Consider the following 22500-nt stretch of genomic DNA (forward strand, 5'->3'; position numbering starts at 1 on the left):
TGCCTTTTTTTTATTATTTATCTGACTTGCTGTGGATTATAAGTGTACTTTCACACTGAGGCGCTTGGTGCGCTGGCGGTAAAGTGCCGCCATTTTTAGCGGCGCTTTACCGGCCTATTTGCCGCGATTTTCAGGCTCTGGCGGGGAGATTTTAACCCCCGCTAGCGGCCGAAAAAGGGGTTCAACCTGCCCGCAATAAAAGCGGGTTTGGAGGCGCTACCCCATTGATTTTTCAATGGGCAGGGGTGCTATACGAGCGGTATTTTTACCGCGCCTCAAAGATGCGGCTGGCAGGACTATTTTATTTTTTGCGTCCCTACAGAGCAACGCTCCAGTGTTAAAGCCCTCAGCATTTCACACTGGATAGAAAGTAACCGCTCTTTCAGGGCTCATTGCAGGCAGGGCTGTCTTGATAGGGCACACCTGGGCACTGCCCAGGGGCCCCAGCTGCATGAGGGGCCCCTGCACTTTCCCCAAAGCAGCTGGTCTTTGAGCCCACGCTGCCCCGAAATTGGGGGGGCCCATGATGGCACTGAGAGTGATACACCGGGGAAGCAGTCTGCCTCCTACCTACTTGATGTCTGTTTACCTGCACTGTCATCATTGTAGGGGCCCCAGAGCATTACTTTGCCCAGGGGCCCATGATGCTATTAAGACGGCCCTGATTGCAGGCACTATTTTTTTTTTTATTTATTTATTTTTTTTAGTGCAAAAGTGCCTCAGTGTGGAAGCAGCCTTGTGCACATGGTGAGTGGCTCGCAGTGTGCGGTGAAATCAGAGTAGGCCATTTCAGTCTAGTAGATGAACTTGTACAACTGTGGAAGGGTGGAGGCAGGGCCGATCCACCCTATAGGCTCACTATGCAAGCCGTTTAGGGCCTTGCAAAGCTGCAGGGGCCCCCCCAAATTACTAGAGGCCCCGCCTTGTGAGAAGTCATTTTTGGCCCCTCACCCCGCTTCTCAACTTGCTGGCTGCATGGGAGAAGAGGTAAGTCAGCACCCCCCGCCTTCTCACTTTAATGTAAGATGTCCGTTCCGATAGCAGAACACCCCCTCCCCCCCGCTTCTTAACTTTAATATTTAATGTGACATGTCACTGTCGGCAGCGCCCCCCCCCCCCCCACTTAACTTTAATGTGACATGTAACTTTCTTAGGGCCCCAGGGAGGTCAGGATCGGCACTGGGTGGAGGTCAGATTTAAATCGTATCCCAAAAGTTGGTTCCCATACCAAAAAAAACCTGGCGTACTTTCAAATTACCTGTGTCGTATCTTTAGTTTGAATCCTCAAACCAAGATACGACGGCATCTGGGTTCGATCCGACAGGCGTACGGCTTCAGATCTTAGATGCAATACTTCGGCGTCCGCTGCGTGGAGTTCTCATCGTTTTCTGTGTCGAGTATGCAAATTAGCTATTTCCGACGATCCACGAACGTACGCGCGGCCGTCGCATTCTCTTACGGCGTCTCTAGTCGGCTTTTTCCGGCGTATAGTTAAAGCTGGTATTTTGTCGCGTATAGTTAGAATTGCCATGTTAAGTATGGCCGTCGTTCCCGCGTCGAAATTTAAATTTTTTTTTTTTTTTTTTTTTGCGTAAGTCGTCTGTGAATCAGGATGGACATAACTCACGTCTAAGTTAAAAAAAAATGACGTCCTAGCGACGTCATTTAGCGCAATGCACGGCGGGAAATTTCGGGACGACGCATTCGCAGTTCATTCGGCGCGGGGACGCACTTCATTTAAATGAAACCCGTCCCCTAATCGCCGATTTGAATTCCGCCACCAGAGATACACTACGCCGCCGTAACTTAAGGCGTGAATTCTTTGAGGATTCGAAATTCCGCCAGGTAAGGTATGGCGGCGTAGCGTATGTGAATCTACCCCATTTAGACCAATAGAATGATCTTTTGTTTTCAATCTCTGGCTGTGCTGTAGAAGTAAAAGCCAAGTTCCCAATACACCGGCACTGGTACTGCGATCTGGTTCTGCGCTGAAACGATCGGTCATGGGATTCCAGGTCCTGATTGGCCGGTGAAGGAACTCTGTAGTATTGTGCCCTCTGTGTCCAGGCTTGTTATTCTGATAGAATATTTACAGGCTGGCTGTACAAAGCTGAAATAAGATGGAATTTATTTGTGGCCTTGTAAATTTAGAACAGGAGATCGAGTTACATGTTGGTTGTGAGGTTGGAGCCATCCGAGGCTGCTGGGACTTGGCCTCTGGTGTAGGTTGTACAGCACACCACCCGGATTTATCAACCCGTCCAGCCAGGGAATGACAACTTGTGACGGGCAATACAATGTGCGTGCGAATCTGTCACCCCCCCCCCGGGGAATTCCCACTAATTTACTCTTGTTACTAGTTGATTACATTACTGTTTAAAGAACTGTGTTCTGTGTGTCTTCTCACTCCTGTCAGAGTGTCAAGAACGCAATTAAATTCGCTGCGATTCCATGATCTATCGCAGAAAAACCGACTCCGAAGGCGGAAAATACCAATTGTAGATTAATATTTGATATTGCCTAAAGATGACCTTATTGTACTCAAATATTAATTGGTTTATCGTGAAATATTTTATAATAGAAAATATTTAATTATTTCATCTTTATTATTGGTGTTACTCAGGATTTATATAGCGCCAACAGTGCAGCGCTTAAAGCGGGAGTTCACCCGAATATATATATATATATATATATATATATATACACACACACTAGATTCATGCTCATATTGTAAAGGGGAATCGGGTTTTTTTTTTTTTTTTTTTTTAAATCGAAGCAGTACTTACCGTTTTAGAGAGTGATCTTCTCCGCCGCTTCCGGGTATGGGCTGCGGGACTGGGCGTTCCTATTTGATTGACAGGCTTCCGACGGTCGCATACATCGCGTCACGATTTTCCGAAAGTAGCCGAACGTCGGTGCGCAGTATAGAGCCGCACCGACGTTCGGCTTCTTTCGGCTACTCAACGTCGGTGCGGCTCTATACGGCGCCTGCGCACCGACGTTCGGCTACTTTCGGAAAATCGTGACGCGATGTATGCGACCGTCGGAAGCCTGTCAATCAAGTAGGAACGCCCAGTCCCGCAGCCCATACCCGGAAGCGGCGGAGAAGATCGCTCTCTAAAACGGTAAGTACTGCTTTGTTTTAAAAAAATAAAAAAAAAAAACACCCGATTCCCCTGCTCAAAATGAGCCTCAATCTAAGGTTAAAAATTAATTTTTTTGGCTGAACCTCCACTTTAACACGAGGGAAGACGGTATAATACAGGAAGAATCCGAGGGCCCCGCTTGTTAGAACTTGCAATGTAGAAATACAGTAAAACCTTGGTTTGAGAGCGTTTTTTGCAAGACAAGCAAAATGTTTTTTTAATTTTGTCTTGATATACAAGCGATGTCTTGATATAAGAGTAGTGTCGTGTCACAACTGATGCCGCATACACATGACCATTTTTCGCAATGTAAAAAATGCCCCTTGTTTTTAATGACAAAATAAAAAAAATGTCCATTTTTTTTTTTTTTTTTACGTTGTGAAAAATGCTCTGGAGCCCACACACAATCGTTTTTAATGACATTAAAAAAAAAAAAAATCGTGTGTAGGCAAGGCTGGCTTAACAATCGGCTTGAAAAAAACGTTGTTTTTTCTAGACCATTAAACGGTCGTGTGTACGCGGCATCAGTTTAAAAAAGAAAGGCGCCTCTAAGTGTAGCAATATGGTTACATTTAATGAAGGTACAACATTTAGCAACTTATTGCTACACTTAGAGGCGCCTCTCTTCTCTTTTATACCCTGTAAAAAAAAATGCTTTGATATACAAGTGCTTTGGATTACAAGCATGGTTCTGGAACGAATTCTACTCGCAAACCAAGGTTTCAAGCCCCATACACACTATCGGTTTTCCTGCAGGTTTTTCTCTTCAGGTTTACCAAAACCATGTAGTACAAGGGCCTGCTTGATTGCATACTAATTTAAATTCTTGAGGTTTGACTTCCTATTAGATGGTTTAGGTAAACCTTCAGGAAAACTGATAGTCTGTATGGGGCTTCACTGTATGATGATCTTCAACCACTTGCCCCCCAGAAGGTTTACCCCAAACGCAGCACCGTAGTCGGACTATGTAAACAAGGCAGACTGCTATTCTGCCACAGGGGAAAATGCTGATCTTATGTTTTTGCTAAGCAGAAACGTGGATCTGTTCTCTCCCGCACAGTTGGAAAGCACCCCTAGGGACACATTTAACCCTTTGATCGCCCTTGATGTTAATCCCTTCCCAGCCAGTGTCATTAGTACAGTGATCTATCTTTCTTTCTTTCTTTCGGGGGGGGGGGGGGTAAACCTTCTGAAGCGGTTGTGTGACGCTGTACCCAAATAAAATGTTGTCACCACACACACACACAGCTTTCTTTTTGGTGGTATTTGATCACCTTTGGTTTTTCGTGTGTGTGGTAATGATAAAAAAATGCTCTGACACTGTTTGGCGAGGAGTTGGCATCAGGGGCGATATCAGTACCCACCTCTGGGCTCCCGCTGTGTGTGTGATCACGGCGGGAGCGGGTCACCAGCAGCGCGTGCCCCAGACCTGAACATTTTTCATGTACTTGGCACAGAGCAGCTGCCCTGCTGCAGTATATTTGCAGTGGGAGGTTGGAAGTGGTTAAACCCCCCCCCCCCCCCCTTTTTTTTTTTTTTTTTTTTTTTTAAATATGCTTTTCATAATGGGAGTGACGGTGGATGATTTTTATATTTCAATCATTTTAGTTTGTGGTTTTGATGTTTTATTGTCCTTCAACACTGAGTCAGAGCGAGCCCCCCCCCCCCCCCCTTCCGGCGTTATTGATCAAAAGAAATGGATTGCAGCTGGTTCCTGAAAAGTGATTTATAAGGCGTGTGTATATAAAATCCTATATTACACAGGCGTTGGCTCACCTCCGTCCCTTCTAAGGTTATGAATTCCTGTTTTCAGTTCAGATGGTGTCATTACCAGAAACTTTATTAGTAAGCTGCTTCATATTAGCTGAAATCGGGCATGCAGTTTTAAGTTGCAGCTGTGTATATTGGATGATGGGTATAGAGAAGCGTTTCTCAACTCCAGTCCTCAAGGTACCCCAACAGGTCATGTTTTCAGGATTTCCTTCAGATGAAATGGCTAAGGTAATTACTAAGGCAGTGAAACTGATCCAATGACCTATGGAAAGTCTGAAAAACCTGACCCGTTGGGGCGCCTTGAGGACTGGAGTTGAGAAACGCTGGTATAGAATAGAGGAGTTCTCAGGTGAGCTTGTTGGAATAATGAAGCTCAGGGGTTGCGCTGATCACTAGCTAGTCTCATGGCCATTCAGAGGCAAGGCTGTGGCACAAACTTTCCTGAGTTCTAGGTTTTAAGAAGTGTTGTTTTCATATGTGTAGACCATAGAGTGCCACATGGTGGGGAATTCCAGAGATTCTTCAATCGCAGAACTATTAACGGTTAAAAAAAAGTGTTGTGTGACTTGTTGCAGACCCGTTCCGTTTAGTAGTCACGTTGGGGTACACCTATGGACGTATATACACATACTGACCAAAATGGTTTGACCTCTCATATTATGCGTTTGTTAAATCTGAAGACAAATATCTGGAGAAAATCTAATGGTGTGTATGGGGGGGTCTTAGAACTTATGCAGAATGTTTGAGTACAATAGAGATTCTGTTGAAGATGAATATAATGGGATTATTTTACATTTTTCCTGGCTTGGCTTACTTTTTTATTTATTATTATTATTATTATTATTATTATTATTATTATTTATTATTTTATTTATTTTCGGTTTAATTGTATTTTTTTTGTGTTTTATTTCAGACTTTTCCACTACCTCTCCTGTATTTCGGCAATCAAATCACAGGATTGTTCAGCACGAAGAAGCTAAAGTAAGTCTATTGCCTCCTTCCCTCCAGAGTCCAGACTGGTGTCTGCTTAAAGCGGAGTTCCACCCAAAAATGGAACTTCCGCTTATCCCACTCCTCACATGCCACATTTGGCATGTAATTTTTTGGGGGGGGGGAGTGGGGGCTTCAGGAGAAGGGGACTTCCTGTCCCACTTCCTCCTTCCGCCGAGGGACTGCAAAGGCGTTTAAGCTTAATCGCCTTTTGGCAGCCCCTCCCTGTAGGCGATCGCCTAGGACACGTGACAGGTCCTAGGCAATCGCCTGTCCAATCAAGCAGGGCGCGCATGCGCAGTGGGTGCCCGGCTGTGAAGCCGAAAGCTGTCACGGCCGGGTGCCCACAGTGACAATGAAGACGCCGGCCGGGGAGGTGGGGAGAGCAGCTGAGCCCCGGCTGGCGTGTCGCTGGAGCAGGTAAGTGTCTGTTTATTAAAAACCAGCAGCCGACCGACTCCCGATCTGCACTCTCCATTCATGGAAAAAGGCCATCGCGTTTTGGCCATTCAGGTCTTCATCATGGCACTTGCAATAGCATACTTTAATTTTTGGGTAAAATATAAAAAGGAGGTTGCATCGAAATAAATGGCTACCAAACATGTCCAGTGTTAAATTTTAATGCGCCCGTGATCTTGCTATAAGCTATGGTACCCAAAAATCTTCATGGGTAATATATATATTTTGTGCCTTTGCTGCCCATCAGTTTAGCAATGCTGTGGTGTTGAAAATATTGATCACGCCACCTGTATTGAAAAAGTGATCAGGCGGCTATACAGCTGCCTGGATCTCCTCTTCCCCCCCCTTTTTTTTTTTATTTTTTTTTTTTTAAATTAGCACAAGCTTATATTTGCTACTGCAGCCCGGAGCTTGTGCTTAAATTTTTTTTTTTTTTTTTTTTTTATATAAATAAATACACCCCAAACCCCCCCCCCCCTTTTTTAAAAATATTATTATTTAAAGAATTCTACTTGCCCAGGTGGATGCAGGATCTATCCCCCCGCCGGCTTTGAGAACCAAGCGATCAAACACCGCCAATCACTGAGCTCTTTGAGCAGAGATCTGGTGACTGTCAGTCACTGCTTTCTGCTCTGCTGGTCCAGGGTTCTGAGTGGATGCCGACCATACTTTGTTATAATCTTGCCCCAGCCTGTGGACTGGCTCTGTGATGTCAGCTGACAGCGGGCTTCAGACCACTGTCTGCAGAAAATGGGTCACAAGGGTGCACAACAAACTACACTCCTGTGATCCACAGAAGTACAACCAAAGCCGCTTTAAATAAATACTATAAATGTATTTATTTTTTTGCTAGGCTAAATGGGTTAGTGTTAGAATGTTGGCTGTAGACTCGGGGATTTTAGTTTTGGCCTGGACTTTAATGAAGTTGGATGCTGGCCATACTGTTGTGATTTTGCCCTTGTAAAATGCATGTGATTTGTGTCGGTGGCTATTTATGGGCTTCTTGGGTTGTATTTTACTTCCAGATGTTTTCATGGTTCCTTGAACTTCCAGCATCTGAGAACTTCCTCTAAATATTTCTGCTTATGACATTGACAGTCTGTGTAACTGATTAGGATGGTACCTCCTTTCAGGTGACTGGAGGGTGAAGGTTTTTTAGCTGCAGAACAACCCTTCATATAAAGCAGGGGTGCTCAACCTGTGGCCCTCCAGCTGTTGCAGAACTACAAGTCCCACGATGCAGTGCAAAGCTGACCGTTGCAGGCATGACTCCTCATGGCAGAGGCATGATGGGACTTGTAGTTCCGCAACAGCTGGAGGGCCACGGGTTGAGTCCCCATGATATAAAGTATTAGGCTGGGTTCACATTGGTGCAATGCAAATTCCGCCATACAGATTGGCTGAATTTGCATTGCATTCAGACCAAAGTAATGCAGGACTTTTTTTGGGGGGGGTCCGGACCAGAATTGCACCTATGCAATCCAATTCTTGTCCGAAGTGACATTTCACACTGATATGCGAACCGATCTGGGGTTGTCATTCACTTTTGTATAGACACTCCCAGCGGTTCCTGTGTGTGTCTAAGATAAATGGTCTCTGACCTCTTTTGCTATAGGAAGTTGAACACTAGGCCCAAATCGGAGGCACAGCTCCACCTAGTGGCCAGACTCCTGCACATACTTAAAGGGGTTGTAAAGGTACACGTTTCACCTCTAGGCTGGATTCACACTTGTGCGGTGCGAATCTCTGCAAAGAGATAAGAGAACTGTTCAGCAGATCTCCGTTTTTAGCTGCGAATTTGGAGACCTCGGACGGTGAGTGGGGGGGAAAGTGTATTGAGGAGAATGAGAGAAATCCTGATGAGAAATAAATACATCTGCGAATCGGATGCGTTCCCATAGAAGATAATGGGTCTGAATTTGCACCTGAGCCGCAATGCCTAGAAAACGCACGTTTTTTTGGGCAATGTGAATGCATCGCACATATGTGAACCAGCCTCATTAAAAATCAATGTATTTTATAATGTTATGCAAATTGGACGCGGTTTAAGCCGCACTCAATTCGCATAGGTGTGAACCCGGCCTAATGCATTAAGGTGAAAAAATATCAGACGATTAGCAGCCCCCCCCCCCTCCCCCCGTTTACTTACCCGAGGCCTCGAAAGTCCTGCGTCATGATCGCGCTGGCTTCTCGGCTCTTTTCGGCTCATTCATTGGATGATTGATGGCAGCACAGCCTTTGGCTCGTATCAATCAAATCAATGATGCTATAGCCGCCAACTGTATCACAGGAGCGCGCCCGCAGGCTAACCCCCTTGGGAGAGGGCTTCCCAGAACAGGGGTTAGCTCTTGCAGGGGGGAGCCGAGACAGCTGCAGAGGGATCCCAGAAGAGGAGGATCGGGGCCACTCTGTGCAAAAGATCTGCACAGTGGAGGCAAGTACGATGTTTTGTTAAAAAAAAAAAAAAAACCTTTACAACCCCTTTAAAGGATAAGTTCACCTTTTTAATATGTTAGCACTGTATTCAGGTTGTAACATGCTATGAATTCCTCCTATTTCTAGGAGATTCATTAAGTCTTTTGGACAGGATGTAAAAGGAAATTTCCACAATGGTACACGGCAAGGAATTTAACCTTTCCCAACTCTTTTCAAAATGGCATTAAAAATATATATATATATATATATATATATATATATATATATATATATATATATATATATATATATATATATATATATATATATATATATATATATATATATATATATATATATATTGACAAACTTTTAATGATGGGTTTTAATTTTCATCTAATCTTGTGTTTGATTTTGCAGCCTCCCCATGTTCACAGTTCTCCGCCGTTTCTCAATTTTGTTTACAATGATGGCCGAGGGCTTTCTACTCAAGTAAGTGTTTCTTCTTTTTTTTTTTTTTACTTCCTGGTTTCTTGCCTAGGTAAATTGTCATGAATCCCAGGAGTCTTCAGGATGGGCTTTCTCGCTCTTTTTCTCTCGCTCTTTTTTCTCTCGCTCTTTTTTCTCTCGCTCTTTTTTCTCTCGCTCTTTTTTTCTCTCGCTCTTTTTTTCTCTCGCTCTTTTTTCTCTCGCTCTTTTTTCTCTCGCTCTTTTTTCTCTCGCTCTTTTTTCTCTCGCTCTTTTTTCTCTCGCTCTTTCGCTCTCTCTCTTTCCTGTACATATAAGGCGCAACCGGCTTATTACCGCCATTACTAGTAAACAAAAAATCCATAAATATATCCCATAGGTCGTTAAGCGCAAAAGTTGTAGCGTCTAAAATCAATATAGGCTTATTGGGATTTTTGTTTATTTTTTTGTTAGTGCAAAAAATAAGCACCAATAAGAGCTAATAAAATGCCACAGTTATATTTGTGGGAGGGGGGGGGGGGGTTTATTTTGGTACGACTTGTACCTACAGGAAGGTCTATAATGCTTACCTTTGGTGAATACACTTTCTCGGTTTAGGAGATGTTCACACTGCATGCAGCCAGTGATGTCACCCGTTCATGCGCTCTGAATGTCCGGCATGCCATGGGCAGAATGGCACATTGGTATTGCTGGACAGAGGAGGAAGTCTGGGTGGGACATTGCTGTAGTGTGGAGATGGTAGGTAGAAATTGGAATAAAAAAAATTAACCGGAGTTCCATTTTAAGGACTGAGAACAGTCAATGTTTTCTGTTTGCCTGCACATCCTTTACTTATCTGATATTCCACATTTATTGTATTTTTTATTTCCTTTCTGTGTAGGAAGAAGTTTTCTCGCAGTATTCAGATGACAGTATTCGCTATGATTTTAGGGGCATTTATCGCTGCCAGGTGAGTGCAAGTTGATAGAGTTTGTCTGTTTTAAGATGAAGGAACTCTGGACTATGGACATTCATAAAATGGGGGCTTAGAGTGATCAAGACACAGATTCAAATACACCATTGTACTCGAGATAAGCAAGGGACATTCATATATTAAAATATGTATGCATGAACTGTAAAATCGCTTTTAAATCTGACCCCCTGGCCTTCCCTTCGGTCTTGCACAGTTGTGTCGGCTCCTCTCTTGGACTGAAATGGCTTCTTCGGATTTCACTGCACACTGTGAGCTTCTCACAACGTGCATTAGAAACTGCAGCAAGTCAGAGGCCGTCTCCTTTTCCTGGCTGGATGACGTCAAGCACCATCTAATCCTTTCCTCCTCGGCCTGAGTGTCCCTGACCCGCCCCTTTTTATTTATTGGCAATCGGCTCTTTTTAGTCATCGTGGAAGCTCTGTATAACGTGGGCTTTATCTGCATGCAATGTTCTTTTTAAAGTGGAAGGTTCTCAGCAACAGAGGCAGTGCTGTCAATCCAGAAAGCATTGGGCAGGACTAGGTGTGGCCAGGTGCTGACTGTCAAGCTACAGGCCGCTTTTTTTTTTTTTAAATCTGTAGCGGCAATAGCCAAGCCCACTGCAACATATATCCTGCCACTTGTGCAAGCACAAGGGTGGTAACTATGAATTCAGGAGCAGTGCAGTATTGTTGCCACCCCAACACAGGAAGCTGCATGAGGTGCACTTCACTGGCAGGATCAGCATATAGATGTGGCACTTTGCAAGAAGAATAAGAACTCAAAAGTGTGAGTGTGTGTGCGTACACACACACACACACACACACACAGAATTTATTACTTATGTAGTGCAACAATGTTTGCACTAGAGGGAAGGGAGAGAAAGGTGACAGGCGACCACTGGTGTAGCACAGTTTATTGGGAACAAATTAAAAACCAGTTCCACTCGGAGGGTGTCCAGTGTGGAGGTCTGGGACCGGAGGAAGCTCAGAAGGTGATCCCGCCCAGGATTGGGTAGTCGGTCCTCACAGTGGCTCTGGTGGATGGATGGGAGAGGATGCTGATGAGCGAGCTGTCGCAAGCCAGAAACCGCCTTTCAGTCCAGGGGATGGAACGGCCAATCGGAACGCATTTCGGAGGCTAGCCACGTCTGTTTTCCTAGCCAGATCACCTTCTGTTTCAGTGCGGGTTCCCAGACCCCAGTACAGGCAACCTCGCTCCCACTGGAGACCAGTTGGCTTCATCGTTATTGACCTTGACACCCTTACTATGTTAAGATAGTGAGTTTGCCTTGGGTTTAACAAATTAAAATGAGGCTGAAAGGCACCATCATCCCAAAAGTAAATTGTATGCAAGAAGATGGGGGACAGTTACTGAGGCTGTCCTGCTAGGGCAGTGATGGCGAACCTTGGCACCCCAGAGGTTTTGGAACTACATTGCCCATGATGCTCAATTACACCGCATAGTGCATGAGCATCATGGGAAATGTAGTTCCAAAACATCTGGGGTGCCAAGGTTCGCCATCGCTGTGCTAGGCCCTCAGAAAGAAATGGACCAACTCGGTACCAAAAATAAGTTCAATTTTAAGATCCGTTTATTTTCTATGTAATGACACAACATCAAGTATCAAAAAATGAGGGGATGTCGATACAGTAATGAAATACTTGTAGACTTCTGGGCAGGTGATTGGTTAGAGATTTGGTTCAGATTTATGCAATCCTCAACAGTTTCACAATCGGGGTCGCTTCTTCAGGAGGATAAATATTTAAAGTAAACAGTATAAATCAACCAATCACAAGGGATTTGCATATCTTGTATACATCAAACATACAGTCAATACAGCAAAAACGGGTATAGCTGCTTACCAATGATTCTGACCAGGTGCAACCATCAGTCACCAAAAGCTCCCCCCACGGCGGACAAGGGGGATTTTTGCAGATGATTGTATATATAATGTAAGTACTCACACACTTGCTAAAACTCCCCTTTGTCTGCTGTGGGGGGGGGGGGGGGGGGAGCTTTTGGTGACTGATGGTTGCACCTGGTCATTAGTAAGCAGCTATACCTGTTTTTGCTTTATTGACTGTATATGCCTTATGATTGGTTGATTTTATACGGTTTACTTTACAGATTTATCCTCCTGAAGAAGTTGTCCCTTAATCGCGAAACTGAGGATTGCATAAATCTGTGAACCAAATCTCTAACCAGTCACCTGTCTGGAAGTCTACAAGTACAGTGGAACCTTGGATTACGAGCATAATTCGTTCCAGAAGAATGCTTGTAATCCAAAGCACTCGCATATCAAAGCGAGTTTCCCCATAGAAGTCAATGGAAACTAAAATTTGTTCCATGTTGACTTCTGTATGCAATACCGCTTTTGGCCAGAGGTGGGGGCGCGGGAGAGACTTGGAAACGCTTAGGGCCAGATTCTCAAAAAAGCGCCTATCTATAGGCGGGCATAGCGTATCTCAGATACACTATGCCGCCGTAACTTAGTGAGGCAGGTCCTGTATGCTCAAAGAACTTGCGCCCAAAGTTAAGGCGGCGTAGTGTAACTGCCGGCGCAAGTCTGCGTAATTCAAAGTAGGCTAGTGTGGGCGTGTTTTATGTTAATGTATCGTAAATTTCAAATTAAATTCCGCCCGCTCAATGCCTAGTCGACGTGAACGTAACTTACGTCCAGCCCCATTCACGGACGACTTGCGCAAACGACATAAAACACGACGCTGTTCCGACGTCCATACCTAACATGACTTACCCCTGCTTTATGAGGGGTAACTTTACGCCGCCGTATGTCTTGCGTAAACGACGTATCTTGCTATGCCGGGCGCACGTACGTTTGTGAATCGGCGTATCTAGCGCATTAGCATAGTCGATGCGGAAATCTACGGAAGGGCCAACCTAGCGGCCAGCGTAAATATGGAACTAAGATACGATGGTGTAAGACTTACGCCGCTCTTATGTTAGCCGAATTTATGCGTAACTGATTCTAAGAATCGGCTGCATAGATAAGTCTTATTCGGACTTACGACGGCGTACATGGCGCTACGCCGTCGTAAGTCCTTTGAGAATCTGGGCCTTAATGTTTCTGAGTGCATCCGAAAGGCTGTGTCACCTCTGGCCAAATGTGGTACTGCACACCGCAGAGGCTTGAATCCTTCTTGTTTTGCGAGACAACACTCGCAAACCAAGTCAGGATTTTTTTTTAAGGAAATGTTCGTTAACTGCGTTGCTCGCTATCCGAGGTATTACTGTATTGACAAACAACCCCCCCCCCTCCCTTTTTTTTTTTTTATATATGTATTTTTTTTTTTTCTGTTGTGATGTAGTCATTTATTACATACAGTATCTTAAAATGTAACTGTTTTTGGTACTGAGCCCCCTCAGAGAAATGGACTGTCACTAGCAGGACAGCCTCAGCAACTGTGTTGTGTGTTTTTTTTTTATTTTATTTTTTTATTTTTCTGGACATTTGCAATTTCACAATTTAGGGTAGTGCTGAGAATGTTTGTTCAACAATGTTTGCATGCTTTGTCTTCCATGATATTTTTGACAAACCTTAAATGGAGGCAACGTTTTTAAAACATAGCTGATCACCTTTGGGCCAGGTTCACATATGTGTGGTTCTCAGCCTGGGGTCTGGTGCGTTTTTCTGTTCATCGGTTCAGGTCTGAATTTTGGCCTTTTGGAATTCGCGCCGTGGCCACTTTTGACCTGCGTGAACCGGCTCCATTGAGAGCCGACCGCACTCGCCTGTCATGCGAATTGGGATGCGGTTGAACCCGCAAATCCGATTTGCACATGTGAACTCGGCCTTAAAGTATTCAGAGTGATGCTGACATGGTTTATTCATGTGACGTCTGAATAAGAAGTCTACTATAATAGAGCAACTTTTTGTTTTATTTTTCAGTACTGATCTGGCATTTGACCTTGAAGGTTACATATTCATCCTGGTTAACGATGTTTTGACAGCGGCCAATGGGGCTTATGTAAAGCAGAAGCTGGATTCCAAGGTGAGCATATTGGGTGGGGAGGTGTGTGTGTGTGTGTTTTTCCCCATAATACATACAGTGCTGGGACATACAGCGCCCCCCAATTATCGTCATCGTTGCTGATACTAAGCATTTGCAAGAGTACTTGACAAAATGGCCAAATTTGAAAGGAAATTCCAATACCTATAATTTCAATAGTTAAAGTGGAGTTCCAACCACAATTAGCATTTTTTTAAATGTATGTCCTTTCATCCTGTGTTTTTATAATATAAATCCGGTCACTTACTATTTTACAATCCGCTGCTGATCCGCATAGATATTCAAAAAAGATAGTTTATAAAACTATATCTACACCGTTGTCATTTTGCTTGTGGGCATTGTGAAGCCTACAAGCACTTACTTCCTGGAAGTCTTGGATGGGGAGTGATAATTAGACAGCGCACTGCGTCCTGGGAAATGATGACACACATTTCCCAGGAGCATTAGAGGGAGATGATGTCAGAATCCTAGGTGGTTTCAAAGGCAGATTTCGTGGGACCGCATAGCAACAGGCATTTCCATTTCTTTTTTATTCGTAGGCTACATTTTAAAGCAAAACATTTTTTTTTTTGATGGAACCTCCACTTTCAGGTTTCACGATTTTGGAATACTAATTGCAGGTGTCTATACATTTTGGTATTTAACCCAAAACCACACATGTAATGTATTGCAGCTTGCCAATCGGATGTGATGACTGTGTGTTTAAATTAGGGGTGCACGTTTTCACTGGTCTCACGATTCAATTACAATTCCGCGATGCATCACGATTACTGATGAGCTTTCGCTTGGTCACCAAAAGCTCCAAGGTGTGTGTGTGTGTGTGTGTGTGTGTGTGTGTGTGTGTGTGTGTGTGTGTGTGTGTGTGTGTGTGTGTGTGTGTGTGTGTGTGTGTGTGTGTGTGTGTGTGTGTGTGTGTGTGTGTGTGTGTGTGTGTGTGTGTGTGTGTGTGTGTGTATATATATATATATATATATATATATATATATATATATATATATATATATATCACACACTACTGTAAGCTGAGGATCTGTTGATTTTTGCTCCAGTTATGAAGTCCAGAAGCACATCGAGGTTAAGGATTTATGAAAGCAAAGCAGCAGTGAGTCAACTTAAAGGGGAGGTTCACCCTAAAAACGACTTTCTATTATTACATTGGCCCCCCACATTACAATACAATTATGCCCATTATGTTTTTTTTTTTATGCTGTACATACCTTGGTACAGCGAATTCACCCGTGGCTTCCGGGTTGCGAGTCCCGCGGGAGTGGGCGTTCCTAACATGCTGGTGATTGACGTGATGACCAAAAACGAGCTCCCCCCCCCCCGTCGCGTAAGCTGCGTCACGATTGCCGAAAGGAGCGGTGCGCAGGCGCAGTATTGCGCCGACTCGCCGTTCGGCTTCTTTCGCCAATCGTGACGCAGCTTACGCGACGGGGGGAGCCCTTTTTTTTTTTTTTCATCACGTCAATCACCAGCATGTTGGGAACGCCCACTCCCGCGGGACTCGCAACCCGGAAGCCACGGGTGAATTTGCTCTACCAAGGTATGTACAGCATAAAAAAAAAACATAATGGGCATAATTTTATTGTAATGTGGGGGGCCAATGTAATGTTAGAAAGTCGTTTTTAGGGTGAACCTCCCCTTTAAGAGGAACTACATATTACAATGGAACCTTGGATTGCGACTAACGAGCGTTTCACAATACAAGCACTGTTTTAAAAAAAAAAAAAAGTGTTTCTTCGCAAAATGAGCAGGATTCAGGCCAAAGTGGTGTGAAGTACTGCATTTGGACTGAGGTGGGGGGGGGGGGGGGCGTGCCGGCGCCAATCGGAAATGTACTGAAAAGCATGAGGATGGATGGGGATATATTTTCAGCCAAGCTGTCCTTGGGCCTTTTCGTACATTTCCGATCAGCGCCGTTCGGAAAGGCCCAAGGATAGCTCAGGTACGGAGTCTTTCCGGGGTTTTTGCTAAGGTGTCCTCGGGCCTTTCAGGCAGGTTCCCAATCCCCGGGTTGGGCTGTGTATCTATATGCTTTGGCAGTGCAATAAAGTAAATGTATTTAATCGGTTGTACAGTTGGTGTGTTAAAAAATAAACTTTATCTTTCCAGGAACTTGGAAAGTATGGCTTGCTGTATTACAGCGCATTGTTCATGATTGTCCCCACGTTGGCCATCGCTATAATGACCGGGGATATCCAGAAGGTGAGACTGTTGTTCATGATATTTTTGTTTGGACTCTATGGTAACTTGTCGGGTGTGGATATGCCGGCATAGCGTACAATACCGTGTAATGTAAACCATCAGAGAGGAATGCAAATCATTGTGCTGTCAGAGAAATGACATTTCAAGGTGTGGAAATCCCTGCATGGTTTACAATGCTATACAGAGATATGTCAGGTCATTGGATAGGAGAGATGACATTTCCAGGATTTATTTGCATCATTAATGAAGCACCATGGAAGGAATGTTCACACAATCTCTTCTCTCTTTTTGGTTGCTCTTTGCCTATTTGTTTTCCCAAGAAGAGGAAGAAAACGACTGCAGCATACAGGGCACTAAAGAGAACCTGTCTGACAGAAATCTGAGAGCCGGAAGAGTTGGCTCACCCCTGGAAATTCCCCGGAGAGCCTGTATTAATAGTAGTGTGTGGGGGCGTGTTTTTTTTTTTTTTTTTAAGTATCATATTTATGCTACATATTTTATATACTTTGACGTTTCAGAGAAGTGAGATAAGCAATTACAGCTTGAACAATTGATGTGGTAAGCCAGACATGGAAGGATTCCCCCCCCCCTCTTCTGTCATCTCACTAGGCAGAACAGGGAAATGCCTTTTTTTTACATCTCCCCGTTCTGCCTCTGTGTCACGTTTGTGGGGCACAGTCACTGAGAGCGTGGCGGGCCCCGCAGCAAATGAAAGGAGATGTACATTTGACCACCGCTGCCATTGTACGGCTTTGGAGAGAGAAATCGGTAAACTCTACAGATATGTGCCCATCGTCAGATTTCATAAATGGGGTTTACATCATTAAATGATGTGCCCCAGTGTATGTGCCTTTTTTTTTTTTTTTTTTTTTTTTTTTTTTTAAAGTCGCTTTCTACCTTATTTCATAGCGGCGCTCGGCTCATGTGTCTGCCCACTACTCTCCTCCTGGATGACATTGGCAGGGATTCTCGGCCCCTCCTGCTGTAGTTAACAGATCGGCGGAGTAGGGCGGAGGGCAGTCACGTGGGGGCTGAGCGGCTCTATGAAATGAGGTATACGGCAGCATTTTTTTTTTTTTTTTTTTAAAGAGCATGCACTGGGGCACGTAACTCAAAGGCAGAAGGTGTTTCTTATCTTAATGTATTAGGATAAAAAAAACTTTTTTTTTGTGTAGCAGCCTCCCCAGCACCCCACTAATGCAGTGGTTCTCAACCTGGGGGTCTGGATCCCCCTTGGGGGTCAAGTGACAATTTGCCAGGGGTCACCAAATCCTGGGCTGTTCTGAAGCCCGCAGCACTCGCAGCCTTTTCGCAGATGCCCAGCAGGGCAGTTCCTGGAGCCTGTGGCCGCCCATTCAGTTGACAACATGGCTGTGGGGCAGGCAGAGACTAGAGGTCAGTTGACTGGTGAGGAATGTGAAGTGGGAGGGGCTGGAGAAGACCCCATCTTCTGATTTCAGCATAGGGGTCACTGCTGCGACAGAGCTGGAGACACAGTGGGTAACACCTGTGATTAGAGTTGTCATTTAAAGTCCCTACTGCAGTTCTCGGGTCCGCAGGTGATCTTGATCAAGAGCACTCAAGTTGGCTGATCAGAACTCCCCGCCAGCACTGCCACTCATCCCAACTCCCTCCAAGGAGTAAGAGAAGGCATAAAAATAGAGAATACATAGAAGGGAGAGAAGGAATAAGAGAGAGAACAGGAAAGACCGCTAGAGGGGATGGGGAATTTGATATAAATTAAGATGGAGAGATAAAAGGGAAAGAAAGGAGAACATAAAGAGAATGTAACATCCTAAAATTTACCAGAAGGGGTTTTAATATGGTACGAGTGGAAGGGACTCGGGGAGTCCTAAATTTCTGAGGGTTAGGGGGCTGACAACCCACGCTATGAAAATTCTACTGTTGGGGGTCCCAAAAGCTTGGGAAATTTTATCAAGGTGTCACGGCACTAGAGAGGTTGAGAACCACTGCCCTAATGGCTTATCTGAGCTCCAGCGATGTCGACGAGTTTCTTGGCTGTCTGGGACTCTACTGATTAGCTGAGACACAGCAGCAGCGCAATTGGCTCCCACGGCTGTCGGTTAACTAATCAGGGGAGAGTGGGGTCGGGGCTTTGTGTCTGGACACACGGAGCTGTACCCCCAAAGCGAGCTGCTGACCGTAGGGGTACTCAACAGTGGGGAGGGGCCAGGAGCACAGCAGAGGAGGATCTGGGCTGCTCTGTGCAAAACCAACTGCACAGAGCAGGTAAGTATAACATGTTTGTTTACAAAAAGTCTATACGATCACTTTAATTTAACACGGGGAATTTTGGGAGTAACAAGGCTTTACAACCACTTTAATGTCACAAATGATGATGCACAGAAGCCTTGCTAAATAAGGCTGTGAGATCACTTTCCAGTGGGGAAACTTGATGAAGGTGAGCCAAGTGCGATGTCGGAACGGCTTTTTTTTCCTTTCGCAGTAGAAAAGGAGCATTGTGTCGCTGTCAGGGCAGGCAGAGTAAACCGCCAGTGTGCAGGCTGCTAGTGGCTAAAGTACAAATCCAATACACAAAGCCCTTCTGTGTGGGAAGTCCGCACACCCAACCCTCTGTGTCCTTCACTAGTTTCCTCATTGCCCTCTCTAATCTTTTTGTTTCAACCCGTACCTTGTATCAAACTCGTTCTCCAATCACCCTGTGATCAGGATTTAAAATCTGCTACAGGATGGAAATTTTGTACAGAATGGCCCTGTGTACTAGATACGGCGTCTCCTAGTATTGCTATGCGGTGTCTTTACTTTAACTCCTTCCTGCCAGTAGTCTGTTCATGTATGCAAAGGTCCATACTGGGGATTTAACCTCCTCTGCTTGGGAGCACTAGCCAAGTTTCAGCTTGTGGTTCTTGAGTAAACAGCGTTTTATTACCCCCCCCCCCCCCAAGTGTTGCTAAAGATGGGAAACCAATCAGAGTGCTGTCTGATCATGCTATCACTATGTTGGCTCTGATAGAGTGATGACATACAGGCTGGAGGTTTATTGACCAAATAATCCTTTACAGAGCAACTAAATGCTGCCACCTTTAGGCTGCAATGGCATCGGCTGGGCCATCTATTTTAATACTGTAATTCTCGGATACAACTGCAGCAATAAAAAAAATATAGAGATTTATTTTTATTTTTATTTTTTATTTATCTACTGGACATCTATAGTACCCACAGTTTGCACAGTGCTTTACAATATAAAGCGACGGTGCAGTTATTCAAGTCAGGCAGACCCTGCATGTGAGTGATGACCCTCCTATGTGAGTTATATAGGATGGGTTTTGTTCTTGGTCAAAAAAAAAGCAGGGTTTTTATTAAAACGGTGTACTATATAATGGCTTATGCCCTCAAAATAAATATCTAAAACTGACTTGTGCAACTGTCATAGTTGGTCTTGGCTAGAGGTGCCCCAAATGAAAATATTGGTGCTGAAAATATCTACCTCTCCCTTTTTTGAGTAACCTGACCTATAATATGCGCAGTGAAACCGTGACAAAATAACAATGTTTTTTGCATTTTATCTCTATTGGGTTGTTGTACAGTCACTTTCATGGCTGCTTCTAGTATATAAGACAGGGATAGGCAACCTCGGCCCTCCAGCTGTGATGAAACTACAAGTCCCATGAGACATTGCAAGACCCTGACAATCGCAGGCATGACTCCTAGAGGCAGAGGCATGATGGGATTTGTATTTTCACCACAGCTGGGGGGGGGCCGAGATTTCCTACCCCTGGTGTATGGAATGGTACACTTCTATATCTATATATATATATATATATATATATATATATATATATATATATATATCTCTCCATTAATGGATTAATTTATATATTTTTTCCTCCATTGTCATGTTGATGCAATTATATATTTTATATTTTCTGGCAGGCTTTGGAGTATGAAGGTTGGACGAACATGTTCTTCGTATTTGAGTTTACACTTTCCTGTGTAATGGGGTAAGTTCTTTATAACAAATTTATATGTATTTCACAAATGTCTTTCCCCATCAGTGATCAGACTTTCAGGCAGCCTTCATCCTATAAAGGTGTGTGTGGATTTTTTTTGTAAATTCAAATCAAGTGCAATAAGCCAAGCAGCCAACCAGAATTCATATTGTATGCGACTGGCTGCAGAGTGACTTGTCATTGGTTGCTGTGGATCAATAAATTAAGAGTATCCATACCCACAACTTTACCACAAAAAAAAATGGGAAAACTTATTGACTCTCGTATAAGCCGAGGGTGAGAATGCAGCGGCTACTGTAAGCGGAAAAGAGGGTCAACAATGCCAATTGCAGCCTGACCTCACTGTGCCCATTGCAGAATCCGATCTGTGTACCCAAGTCTGTGACATAAACGGCGGCCGTGCAGTTTTAAAAACTTGCCGCCTCGTGCTCTTCCGTGATAGGTGGAACACTCGGTTTCCCAGCAAACACTGTGTTCAGTGTTCCGCCTATCATGATCGCCCGCTCATTTCTCACGAACGAGGGGGCGATTGTGATAGGCTGAACACAGTGTTTGCTGGGAATCCGAATGTTCCGCCCATTACGGAACAGCACAAGGAGGAGCGCAGGTTTTTAAAACTGCACGGCTGCCGTCTGTCAGACTCTGGTACACAGATCGGATTCTGCAATAGGCAACGTGTGGTCAGGCGGCAATGGACTCAGGTACTGACTCGAGTATAAGCCGGGGGGGGGGGGGGGGGGGGTGGGGGGGGTCATTTTCAGCCCAAAAAAAGGGCTGAAAAACTCCATGAATTTTTTACTTTTTTTTCCCCAGAGCTCTGTTGGGGTGATCTCTCCCCATCCCCTTCACCAAGAAGGGTTTCACCTATACTAATATCGGTGCGATTTGAGCCTATGCAAACCGAATGGGCTCGAATCGCACTACAAAGAAGCGCACGCAATTTGAACAGGCATGCAGTGTGCTTCCTGTCTGAAACTCATTCGGTTTCCCCCACCGCTCCTGTGTTAACCTGCTTACTTCAGCCTGGATTCACACAGGAGCGGTGCGGAAAAACTGCATGCGATTCGGCAAAGAGTTGTACCACATCCCTGTTAAAATTTGCATGCAATGCTTTGTGATTTGAGCCCATTCATTTTGTACGGGCTCAAATCGCACTGCAAAGGTATCGGCGAGTTCTTAAAGCGGGGGTTCATCCTCCCTTTTTTTTTTTATTTTTTTTTTTTTACCATGTCATCCAGCAAAGTAGCGTGAGCTACAGTATGCCTTTATTTTATTTTTTTGCGCCGTACTCTGTTTTTAATCCCGTAGTTAAGTTTCAGACTCCCCGCAGGGAATGGGCGTTCCTATGCAGAGGGGAACATGATTGACGGCCGGCTATGGCGCGTCACGCTTCCCGAAAATAGCCAAAATAGGATTTGGCTCTTCGCGGCGTACTGCGCAGTCAGCTCCTAGTCTGTGCGCAGGCGCAGTGAAGAGCCGAGTCCAACTCCAGCTATTTTCGGGAAGCGTGACGCGCCATAGCCGGCCGTCAATCATGTTCCCCTTTGCATAGGAACGCCCATTCCCCGCGGGGAGTCTGAAACTAAACTACGGGATTAAACGGAGTACGGCGCAAAAAAATAAATAGTCATACTGTAGCTCACGCTAGTATTGCTGCATTTCATGGTAGAAACTTGTTATTTAGGGTGAACCACCGCTTTAAGCACAAGTATTGGTAATCGTACTCCTTTTTTCATTTTCATATATTTATTTTTAAGTTATTGGAGTAAACCTAGAGGAAGTATCAAAGGGCAAAAATGCCATGTGGTGTAACTTTTTATTTATTTTTTTTCCTATGAGAACTTGATCTGTTGGGGCCCGGTCACACTACTGCATCGCACAATAACGCATGTGTGATGCAGTGCCATTTGCAAGGTGCATTGGGGCTTCCAACATATTTAACAGTTGTGGCATGATGACTATTCACAGCTGCTGAGGTGAAAAAGCCCTTTTTAAAGGTGCTTACTGGATGCCTAGGAGACTGTTCTCATGAATAGCTATGCTGGCCATTCAGCTGGGTTTCTGTT

General features: G+C 44.6%; 1 protein-coding gene across 1 annotated transcript in view; it reads left to right on the top strand.

Annotated features, from left to right (window-relative positions):
- The window catches only part of SLC35D1 (solute carrier family 35 member D1), a 37602-nt gene that overhangs the window by 10685 nt on the left and 4417 nt on the right, over positions 1–22500 (top strand). The window contains exons 4-9 of the mRNA XM_040360748.1: positions 5833–5900; positions 9204–9275; positions 10132–10200; positions 14114–14216; positions 16350–16442; positions 20358–20425. Of these exons, the coding sequence (XP_040216682.1) occupies positions 5833–5900; positions 9204–9275; positions 10132–10200; positions 14114–14216; positions 16350–16442; positions 20358–20425 (473 nt within the window). The remainder of the gene's footprint in view (positions 1–5832; positions 5901–9203; positions 9276–10131; positions 10201–14113; positions 14217–16349; positions 16443–20357; positions 20426–22500) is intronic.

The sequence above is a fragment of the Rana temporaria genome, chromosome 7 (assembly GCF_905171775.1).
Source record: "Rana temporaria chromosome 7, aRanTem1.1, whole genome shotgun sequence".
Classification (NCBI taxonomy): Eukaryota; Metazoa; Chordata; class Amphibia; order Anura; family Ranidae; genus Rana; species Rana temporaria.